The 12,239-nt window shown below is 42.7% G+C and overlaps 1 protein-coding gene across 1 annotated transcript in view; it reads left to right on the plus strand.

The window, feature by feature from the left end:
* NDUFA9 (NADH:ubiquinone oxidoreductase subunit A9) overlaps positions 1-11,333 on the plus strand; it is a 164,243-nt gene extending 152,910 nt beyond the window's left edge. The window contains exon 11 of the mRNA XM_069228426.1: positions 11,034-11,333. Coding sequence (XP_069084527.1) covers positions 11,034-11,204 — 171 coding nt within the window. The 3' untranslated portion in view covers positions 11,205-11,333. The remainder of the gene's footprint in view (positions 1-11,033) is intronic.
* Positions 11,334-12,239: the final 906 nt, after the last annotated feature.

Below are 12,239 nucleotides of genomic sequence, written 5' to 3' on the forward strand. Positions count from 1 at the left end.
AGGTACTGCTGAGGAAAAAAATGGAGATCCAGTCGCCTGGGGAAGAATTCTAAAGTAAGGTATCTGCATCTAGATAAAGTTGCTACCAGATAAGGCGTTACTGAAGGTAAGTAACTTCTTCACCAGGTTCAAACCAGCCTTGAGTTACTTGTGTTCCTGCTCATAGAGGGCCTGGCCTGGTAGTTCAGGCTGCACTGTTCCTATTAGAGCAGGGTCAAGACTGGTTTGCATATGGCTGGGCCCAAACTGGGGTGGCAGAGTGATAGACTGGCATGCTGCCCCAGATAATTAACAGTGGCTGAGATAAATTCAAGCATTCCTTCCATCACTTTTTGTGTGTACCTCAGAATATATGGTAGGAGGACTTTTTTTACCGGGTTGTCTGGAGCTGTCATTCTTGCAAAGAATCTTTTGGTTACTACGTTCTATTTGAAGTTTTTTTGCTTGGAAGAGCTGAGCATACATGAGCAGTACTTTGCCCTTGTAATGTATTTGTGCGTGAGACAAATGTCAAAATTGAGCTTCTCCAGAAAGGAACCTCATAAACAAAGCACACCACATAATTTGATAGTAGGGGCCCACCTTTTCCAGATTCTGCAAATTTATGACAACGAATAAGTATGTATAACTATTTGTGTGGTGCGGTTTCATTTAACGCATGTGCTAGCCTACTGCTTACACCTGCCAACACTGTAACCTGGTATCAGACCGTTATTTTCCAAACTGAGGTCGGAAAGGTAGTTGGTATTGTTGGCTCCTGAGCAGTCTGCGAAGAGTCAGGAAAAAGCGTTCTGTGCCCACAATGAGAACGATGCTTTTGCTGATCCCTTCTTTGCACTGGTCGAACATTAGAGGAACGCTTAAGTTGCTTGTATCATGTAATGAGAGGGGTCCCTAAATGGGCACGTTTTATCTTCTAGAGGTTTTTAGGTGTTCACTGGCAGAGAACCGTGGAGAATGTTTTGTATGTGGTCCGGCAGCGCACGTTGCTGTAGGAACCATAGTAGGGGAGGGGTTTAAGGACACGAGTATAAGAATGTAATCCAGGATAAACATTGCATTAGACTCTGTAAGGTAGGTCCAATAATAGCGGTGACATTTTTTTGCGAACTCCTGTATGTGATACCGTTATGTTGCTTGTTTTTTTTGACAAAATGCCGATTAAACTAAATTTAAATTATCTTTGTGTGCAGTGTTATTGTTAACAATTGTCGCAAGGAAAAGAACGCATTCGAGATAGTTTAATATACATGATGTGGATGAGGAACCATAACATGCTAGGGGTTTAGTTCGCTCAAAGGGGTTTGGTAATCGTAGGAATAACCGATTTGGGATTGCATACACAAGATAACTAACTCTCCTTGCGTATTTAGTCTCAAAGAAGTTATATCTTAGCTTGATATATCACTTTGTTAGACAAATAACTCTTTATTTCATCTTTCTAAACACAATTCCCTACAATTTAGGGACACAAATTCAGCACAGTAGGACTCCTAGATCTGCCGGTATCTGGTGAAGGTTTTAACAAACATAAATAATAAACACAGTGCTGTGAAGAAAGTTAAATTTTAAAAAACGAAGCACTTAAATCCCCTTTCATCTATTTCTCGGCGTTCAGTCAAATACTAAATCAAAACTCATCGGAAAGTGATGTTCGTTAGCATATGTGGCTCTAGATACACATGTGCTGGGTACTCCTGCCATCTAGTGTTGGCCTCGAACATCACAACTTGGTCTTCCTAAAAGGAGTTTCGAGTCACGGTTGTTCTTGATCGCTCTCTATAGTCGACAGTGCGCATGGGCGCCGACTCAGCCCTAGGCCGCTTTTTTCCACCATTCGCTCGGTTGTGTCCAGCGACAGTTTTGAGACCTACACGTTTATTGCCCTCCTTGCTCACCTTCGAAACAAAGGCTTGGTTAACAGTCACAGTCAGCGCGCGGGTGACACCTGTTGAGCGGTTATCGCTCTTTCGATGGAACAGTCATAAATAACCCACATCTGCATATTTTCTGAGCTTGTTCACTATATGTGAACCACATGACTAACGGTAAGCGTTTTTGGCATCTTCACTAAAGCAACATGTCAAAGAGCACCCTAATGAATTAGCCTCGCCATTTTTACACCTGTATTACATTTCATATCAATAATATAAAGTGCATTTTTCAGTGGTACTTCGTTGTCTTGGGTAAATCTAAAGGTAGTCCTACTACGTGTTTTTATTTTAGTGTCATTAACCATCTTCGGTCTTTGCGGTTGGATAAAAGGTTACTGCCAAATATAGTGTACATCTGATAGGAGATCCAGGGACTGATTTTGAAATGTTCTTTTTTTTTTTTTTTTCCCTTAAATCGGACTTGGTGGTCCCCGATGGCATACGTCCACCAGCTACAAAAATTCTGTCCTATGGGGTTCAACAATGTTTTTTTTCTGTTGCTCCTCCTGTTCAACAATTTTCTGTTCTTTTGGCCCAAACCAGTGTGGACGAGTTCTTCCGCATCCAAATGTTTGTGACCTACACCTATTTCCACTTCCGGGTGGATGGCAGTTTTGGGCCAGTATCACGAATAACCTAAACTACAGACCTCTGGTTGAAGCAATTCTTCTTATTGTCTGAAAAAGTCACGCACAGAAGTGCTTGTAACCTGACCCAATAGCAGCCCTCTATTTCCCATGGCCCACCCCCCACTAAACAAGGTTGGAATCATCATATTTGCTTCTAAACAAACGGTCCTTTGAACACAGATGAATGCCTAGGTAAAGGGAATCTGCTTCTAGCAGGCAGGTCCTCCCAATGTCCTGACCGAGCACTGCAGATACAAATGGTGCAGAGAATGAATACAATTCAGGTCTCAAGATTGTCTTTCAACTTAAGATAAGGAAAAACCTTTACAAAGGTGCTGGAGCCCGTTGTACTAGCAGCCATTGGCTTCAACGGCACTCATAAGACCTAAGTAATGGCGGTAGGAGGCAGGAGCGGCACCTGGAAGTCAGAAAACAAAAAAGCCTCAAGAACTGACCAGGTTCCATCTGATCATTATAAAGCAGAAATGTACTTGTGGCTGGCACTGATTGTGTCAGTGCTTTAATGGCTTCTTACGCAGTAGTTCATATGAATACTTCTAACTGCACTATGTTGAATATGGATAGTTTTCTCAGCATTAGCATTAGTCTTAGGCACTGGCATGTGGTGTTGTGTTGATTCATATCAGTGTCATGATGCCCCAGAGTGATGCTGAAGCCACATATAGGCATCACACCTGCATACTGATGGCAGCTTCTTTCTTTCTTTATGTACCTTTGGACGTGGATCCAGAACTCACTCTCTCAACTTTTTCTCGTCTTTTTGAAAATGTATCTTAAAATGTTTTGTACAGTGTGCAAGGGAACATGCCCCCTCTGAAGACTACAGGGTTTAAACATTTTAGGGCTTGCCAAATGCCGATCTCTGTCACAGACCCCCAGGAGGTATCTCTCTGGTGCCTAGGTTCTTCCTAGTACTCCAAGTCCTGTGTGGACTGCACCCAAATGATTCCCAAATTGATCTGGGATGCAAAGCCAAGCTCTACATTCCCGAGCACCATCAAAAGGTGTGTACGGGTGGGTCCCTGTTAAAGGCGAGGACACACACCTGTTCCAGTTCTCGAGGCCTTTCCTGCAAAAGGTCCTCTATACATTCCAAGTAAAAATAGATACACAAGAAGTCAAAGTGTGACTCTCCCTCGTTCTGGCACTCTCATCCATCGAAATGGTGAGGACTTCAAGGTGCCTTCTGATTTCCTGCAGTGGATCCAATTCCATAGCTTGCACAGATGAATTCCTCGCTCCACCTGCGATACTGCCACAAGTATAGGCATTTGAGGAATCCATGTTTTCAACTTTGGCAATCTTCAGGCTTTTTCTTGTGTTTTCATGCCCCAAGGATCTGAGGAGGCCTCCAGTCAGACTCTAGAGGCAGATTCTTCCTCAACTTTGGAGCCACACTACCAGTGCAACTTTGCATCCAGCACCATGATCCACTCTGGTCCCTGTCAAATCGATGCCATTGAAGAAAGAACCCATTGTCTTAGCAGATTCCAAGACAAACCCGACATAACCTCAACTGAAGTCATGCCCTCCTCAACTGTTGGCTCAGCTGGTCAAAACTCATTTGGTACTGACAGAGCACTGCCATGACCTAGGACTCCTCACATTCCTTTTGTCTTAGAATTTGAACACAGTCAACATGGTGAAACTGGAGGAGAATTTGATAATGCATGCCATTATTGTGACAAGGTCAATCTTTATATGGACCTTCAGAAGGCCAGTGCACTAGACCCCTCCCCTAAAGCTGGTTTGAACACTCTCCTTGGCCCTTCCACAGAGGAATCGCTTCCTTTTGTGGTGTTGATCAAACGGGATACTGAAGTTTTAGACCTGCAACTCCTGTCCATTGAAGTTAAAACTAATGTTGTGACTTAAGTCCTACAACATGGGCAGGCTTCACCAGAACTGCTTCTCCCTTTCATTGAAGCCCTAACTGACACATTAATGGCCACACCTTGCTCCTGCCCAGCAGTAAATAGGCAGGTAGCTAGAAGAGTCAGACCTGCCCCTGCTGATATTGCTTTCATCACGCAACCCCCTATGCCTGGATATTTGGTGTTCCAGGCATCCAAAAGTAGACTAAATCCTATCTCTTTTGCTAGTATGCCTCCTACTAGGAGATCGAAACGCATGAAGGAATTTGAGAAGAGGATTTTTTCCTCGACCAGCCTCGCTGTTTACTCCGTGCATGCTAGCTGCCTCCTGGGATGATACTTGCATGCATTTTGTCATATAGTCTGCAAGATCTTGACAGCAGTCCCCGATAATTACCTTGCCAACCTTGCACAGATCCTTCAAGATGGACGGACGCAGCTAAGTGTGTCGTACGCGCTGGGCTGGCCACTGACTGCTTGGGCAGGGCAATCAGTACTGATATGGTGCTTCAGCGCCATGCATGGAAGAGATTCACAGGCTTGTTGGGTGATGTTCACTAATGGATGTGCCATTTGACCGCACCCATCTCTTCTGACATAAGGCAGACTTGTCCCTGGAGTACTTCAAGAAAGACACTTCAAGGAGTGGACAGTTGGCCATTTTGTTCCTGTGCAGCAGTATTCCCAACAGCTTCGCACCTTTTGAGGCGTTGAAAAATTTTTGGCTTAAAGACCAGGCCACGCCCCACCTCCCAGCAGCAGACCCCAGGCCTTTTCAAAGCTGAGGTCAGAGATACAGCCGACAACATCCAGCCCCTCTGGGGCAGTGCTCTGCTCAGTCCCCCTCCTTCACTTCTGCCACCTCCAAATTAATTTAGCTTGCCCTTTGCTGCATATGGTCAACCACCAGGGCAGACCGTGTCAGCTGCCAATGCCTAACGGGTCACGAATGACAGCTACATCGGAGGTAGTGCAGGGTGTCTTCCAGCAATGGGGAGAAACTTGGCTCTGTGTATTTGCTACCATCAGGAATGCACAGTGTCAAAACATTAGAGTGCCAGTGTTCCCAAAATGTCTCTTATTCAAAGACATTCTCATTCAATTTTAATGAGAAGGTTAGAGCATTTTAAAATTCTTTTAAGGCAATTGAAAGTCCATACTATATTCTGTTTGATACCCTTGCACTTTCTCATGAACGAAATTGAGAATAGCAACTTACTTTTTACCGTTCAGTTTCAAATTCTTTCACATTTACGGAATGTCTTCAAGTTTTCAGTTTTATATTTTCCTTCTTTATATACAGTTAAGAACTCTGTTAATATTATATAATGTTCTAAGCAGTCAGTGATACCCCCCAAGTAGGCTTTGAAGAGTCCTTGGGGTGCCCGGCCAGTGGTTAGAAACCTATACTATTCGCCGTATGCTAGGATAAGTTTGTGGCCTTGTGTAATTTCCACCATACAGACCCATCGTAGGCACAGTTGAATGTCTTTCTTTTTTTGTGTTGTCTTTAGCACATCAGGGCCTGGTTGATAGTATTAAAGGTTATGTGTTGGCCCTTCTGGACTTTTTACATTTACCAGACCAACTGTCACGTGATGTGTTTTCTTAAAGACCTGTCCCATATGTTTCCACTCAAGCTATTTGTGATGCTGCAGTCGGACCTGAATTTGGTCCTCACTTTCCTTATGTGTATGCTAATTAAGCCAATGCAGAGCTGTCCGTTGTGTCTGCTCATTCTCTAAACATTCTTCCTGATAGTGATAACTTCAGCTCGTCATGTGAGAGAGCTATAAGCTGTGTCCGTTCATCCACCATGCACCACCTATTCTCCAGAAAAACCAGTGTTGCAGACTAGGGCGACATTCTTCCTGAAGATTGTGGTGCCTTTTCATGTTGGACAGTTCATCACCTTTCTAGCATTCTTTGCTCCGTCTCACCCCTAGAAAGAGGAGTAGAGACTCCATTGCTTGGATCCCAAAAGAACTTTAAAATTTTACATCGATCGTACCAAGGACCATCAGCTCTGTGCGGGGTTCGCTCAGGTGAAAAAATGTAAGGTAGCGCAGATAAGGACCATATTAAGGTGGATAGTCCTCTGTATTAACATCTGCTACACATTGGCCAACAAGCAGCTCCCAGGCTTACTCGACGACGCCCGGGACATCTTGTTTGGGGTCAAGGGCAACAAGTTTTTATGTTTACTTTGTCCTTGGGACAAGTAGGCCCAACCCCCTGCAGCACAAACCCTTTGGCTGCCTGTTTACAGAGAGTGGAATTCTCTGCAGTTGAGGTAATGTGTTTCCAAAAGATAATGCTGTTCGAACTTGTATTTATGGTTCATTATTTGAAAGCCTTCATTATTAGGGCGAGTGCTGTAAATAAATGTTTTAAGGTCACACTTCACTACTGACGTTGGTTCCAGTACAAAAAAAAAAAAAACGTGTACACACATGTTTGAAAAGTTTAGGCTAAGTATAATGCTCCCAGAATGCTCTCTGATAATATGCAAATGAAGTGTCATTTAGTAAAATGTGTTGATGCATGCTAGTATTTCCCAAAAATATTTCTAATGGAAAATCAGTATAACCATTTTCAACACGATTATGGGAAGCATGAAAATAAACAAACACTGACAAAGCCAACTGATCCAACATATTTTTATAAGTCTTTTAGTTTCATCAATGCGTGTCTTGTTTTGACATGGCTTTTGTAACACTTTATTGTTGTGGGAGCTACCAGGCCCTCAACATTGTAACAAACATTGGCAAAACCCCCCCAAAAAGTTTTTGAACTCTTAAAGCACACGTTGCCACCAGCGGCATAACAAAGCCCCGCAGCCGCCCTCCAGGGGGCCCCTCCAGCACATCACCTGCCCTGGGTGAGTCTGGAGAGGGGGCTCCTCCATGTTCTTTGCAAAGGGGCACCCTCCAGTTTCGTTACGTCACCGATTGCCACTGTAGTTCCTGACACTGAACAAAACTACTTTGTGTGGCAATATGCTCCTTGTGGAAGAGCAGAATGCGATCACTCACAGTAAAGCCAGCCGAAAGAGAGAGAAATAGAAGTTTAATAAAAACAAAATGTCTTTGTTAACACCAGACCTAATTAGGGACCAAGACCCACATGTAGGTAGCTTTTTGCATGTCGCAAACAGCGACTTTCGCTGTTTGCGACATGCAAAAAGCACATTGCGATGCACAAACCCAGTTTTGCGATTCAGTAACCTGGTTACCGAATCACAAAACGGGTTTGCGACTCGCAATTAGTAAGGGGTGTTCCCTTCCTAATTGCAACTCGCAGTGCAATGTAGGATTGTTTTGTGACCACGAACGCGGGCGCAAACCAATCGCAGTTTGCACCCATTTCAAATGGGTGCTAACACTTTCGCAAAAGGGAAGGGATCCCCATGGGACCCCTTCCCCATTGTGAATGTCACTGTAAAAAAATTTTCAGAGCAGGCAGTGGTCCTGGTCCTGCGGACCACTGCCTGCTCTGAAAAAATGAAACGAAAACGTTTCTTTTTTCGTTTTTGTTATGCATCTCGTTTTCCTTTAAGGAAAACGGGCTGCATTACAAAAAAAACTGCTTTATTGAAAAGCAGTCACAGACATGGTGGCCTGCTGTGTCCAGCAGGCCACCATTCACGAGGGGGGTCGCAAATTGCGACCCACCTCATGATTATTCATGAGGTGGGCATTTGCAAAGCCCTTGCGAATCACAGATGGTGTCAAGGACACCATCCTACATTTGGATTTGCGACTCGCAGTTTGCACGTCACAAATCTGAACCTACCTACATGTGGCCCCAAATTCTTAAAGAAAGTCACAAAAGTGCACCCATGGTATATGTCGTACCCCTTTAAAATATTTGTGAACTGTATTTTAGCATGGGTAAATACGATGTGTAGATTTGCTCATGTGAAAATCTATTGAGCATTTGCAAGTTCATTTTCCCTCCAGCCACTTTCTTCCCAACCCTGGAAGAAGTTCTAATTCTGCCATTGTCAGGAGTAAATGTCCAACCTTTCTTATTATGGAAAAATATTAGAGAGAAGCTGGTAAACATCTTTAAAACATGCAGGTTAGTAGGTTTGCAGACTCAAAGGCATTCCAGCCCTGAAACTATTGCTTACTGCTTCCTCCAGCCCCAGTATGCAGATCTGCAGAAAGGTGGCAAAATAAGGAAATTGCTACAGTAGGGATTGAAACTCCAAGTATTCAAGCCCTACTATGGTAGTAGCCCTGGCATAATCAGAGAGGCTATTAATTGCTGCCATAATTTGTCGCCACACTACATGGCACCAAAGGGACAAGTAGATCTTTTTACAGGACAAGTAGATTTGAGAAGCAACCTGTCCCCTGGACAAGTAGATATTTTAATAAATTCCACACCCCTGCACAACATGAGTATTGATTCACACATTTGCAAAGGATGCATTCCTGGGTAGCCATTTGTGCTGGGAATGGGTGTGAAGGACACTTTCTGTGAAGAGAAGAATATATTGATTAACATTACCAAAATAAAATTCACAGACCTGAAAACCAAAAGACCTTTGCAGGGCTCATTTGTTTTCAAAAGAACCAACCTCCAAAAGATGGGTAGTGTCTATTATGTGGGCATAAAGTTAGATCAAGAGCTGTTCTGGAAGCCACCAAAAGGCATTTAGCCAATCTGTAGGAGTGGTGCTGATATGAAAAAACAAATAAGGTGGTGATTTACAGAGTGCCATTCTGTAGGTCTTAAAAGTAAAAGTGGTAGGTGGCACTATATACAGATTGGAAATCTGGAATCCTGTTAAAACCACCAAAACTCAGAGGCAGGAAAGCTGATTTCTGAAAGCCCTCTTGGGAGTGGGCCAGTAGGGTACTTGATAGTACCCGTCTAGCCACACTGAGACTTGAATTAGGCCTAAATAGCTTTTCTGACGTTGCTTTGCCAGCTGTTATGCTGTGGATTAGGCGGGCACATATGGAAAGTATCTTATCTTTGTTTTTATGGATATTGAATGCATTAGGCAGCCTGTGTGGCTTGACCATATAGAGAAGTCTTTGTGAAAGATTGAGCGACATGCCCTTTGGACTAATCGCAACCTTGCATACTCCTTTAATGCTGACTGGGTCAAAGATGGCCACTAGCGCTTTAGATTTGAACAGACACTTCAGAATCTGAGAGGGTGGTCACTGCTGTCAGTGTACGTATCTCTAAAGATAAAACTAGGATTGAAAATCTTCTTAAATGAGATTATTCCGGAACTTCGTCGCACATGGTATATCAGCTTCAGGTTAGGCACACTTCTGCTGTGGACATTTCAAGCACAGTAGGGCCCTCAAGACAAAGCTGTCGGTTTTTGCAATGCCTTTCAGGGAGACAATGTATTGCGCTGTGATATTTTGCGCGAAAACAGATATTTACTATAGGATAATGTTGCTTCCACTGCCATGTCAGAATAAAAAATTATAAGGAAACCACGTCTCTGTGGCATAAGACAAATTACTTTCTCAATTTTCGACCAGCGCTGACCGTAAGGACAACGTGGCTACAAACGCGGCCCAGTAAGCGTTACGTAGACACATGCAGCGATGCGCTCCTCGACAGCATTATTACAGATACGGAGTACACTTATGTATAGTCCTCCCAAGCCAAAAGCTGCTGACACTCGGAGTTGGCATTGTTCATTTTCATTGATTGTTTCAAGAAATTGTGCGTTTTTTATTCAATATTTATTGTTGCACTGCTACTGATAGCTGTAATAATAAAGATAATTGAATTCAGATAGGCCAGGCCCCTTTGTTGAGAACACCACATACCTTTCTGAAGCATTATTGTTCAGACATACGTTTTTACTGTTTGTATCTTTTGTCTACTCTAATACAACTTATCTGTCTCTTATGTTACGCTATGATTCCTACCTCCTTTACTCATCTTAGAAACAAGAAGAGGTCTCTGGGGAAGGAGCTTAGTTCTCTCCCTCTCAGCTACATAACAGGCTCCCACAACGAGGCTAGTTTGCTGCACAGATTAGAGCACTGATGTCCTTAACATTGGTGTGTTAAATATAAAGAGGATTCTTGGAGAGGGCAGAATTCAAAGCATATGTATCTATGAAACATAGAACGCTGGAAAAGTGTAGTTACAGGTACCACTTTAACTTGATTGTTTTGTTTGGTGTCAGGTTGGGAATTGTTTTATATCTTTAAATCTGCATGGCCTTTTACTACCTTTTCAGAATTTCGAAAGTGTACATATTCTGCTGGGCTTTTTAGAAATTTAGCACCTTATGTACAGTTTGGCCGACCGGATACTCCATCACAAATATGGCGCTCATCCCGTCCGCTGTATTAGATGGGCACTAAATCCCACTGCACTTCAACTACGGTGGCTGGGATAGCCATCACCTGTGTGACTGAGCATCCAATCTGGCAAACTCTCAATCAGACCCTTAGTTTTCATCACCAATTGTGGGATGCTATGCTTACTTTAGTATAGTCTGCCATTCCATTGACAATATTAAATCAAATGCAACTCAAGCGCATACAGAGTGATATTGAATTATACATATTTTTTGTTAAAAGTTTCATACTACAGACAAGAAGTTTCCAGACCTTCCTGGTTTAGAAGACTTGGGCATTGTTCCAACTCCCGTCGAACAGAAAGCCATTGAAGTTCTTCGTCGTCATCGGAGATATCGCTGGTTGGAAGCTGAATTGGAGGAAGCCAGACCAGCAAAACCTGTCAACTTTTAATAATGTGTTAAATGACATAATATTCTTCTGGTCTGCAGACCGGGTTAGCATCTACATTGCTTTTTGGCATTTGTTCACCCTACTCCATGTACATATAAATTTAAATCTATATTAATATTGTCAGACCTATTTTTTGTGTGTTTTATTGTATTCCCTGAAATGAGTAGCGTAATCAGTGACTCTGTTCACTGGTATTACTTCTAATCTGTTGTAAAAACACTGGTTTATTTTTTTAAAATTCTTGAATACTGCATATATACACAAATCTTCGACATAGAATTACATGTTAAGGCTTTCAGTGAGTTAATAAACACAATTCTGCACGTCAGTGAGACCGAGATATAACAGGTAGCCTGTGATCTTTCAGCTATTTCTTGAAAGTAGTCAAAATGAGTGACAAAGGGAGGACTAGACAAACAAATATAATGTGGGAGGAGTCCACTGTTGTAGTAATTTAAAAATATGAAGGAACCAAACTGACGAATTACAAGGAAAAGGAAGGGAGGCTCTGTAATGATCAAGAGTAGTATGCCGGCATTGTTTTAATAAGTCCTGCATTAGCTAAATAGTAGCATTTCATACATTTGCAGTGTAAAATAAAATATGCAACAAGCACACCTAAGTGTTGTTTTCGTAGTTTCATGATATTCATTGCTCTAAACCCGACTGGCAGACTTGAGGGTAGAGGGGTCTCACAGACTTGATGTGAGCTGTGCTTGAATACACGCACTGCCTAGAGGGACCCACAAGGGTAATCTGTTTTTCCTGAGATTGACCGTGGATCGTTTTTGACTGGAGCATCGAGCTAAACATCTGGGGAAGTGTGTATTAAATGTGACGTCTAACAAAATAACCAAACATGAATACGCTTGAAGGACTGAAGAACTTAACAGTCCAAACTATAAAAAAAAAAAAATAACTGTAATTAGCTAAGTGGCATAAATGAGAAAAATTTCACACCAGGCCAAGAGTCCCGTGTCCTTTGGTGTATATTTAGAAAATGCTTTCAGAAGTCCTGTGGCAAGCTGTTTCACT

Source organism: Pleurodeles waltl, chromosome 4_1 (assembly GCF_031143425.1).
Source record: "Pleurodeles waltl isolate 20211129_DDA chromosome 4_1, aPleWal1.hap1.20221129, whole genome shotgun sequence".
Taxonomy (NCBI): Eukaryota; Metazoa; Chordata; class Amphibia; order Caudata; family Salamandridae; genus Pleurodeles; species Pleurodeles waltl.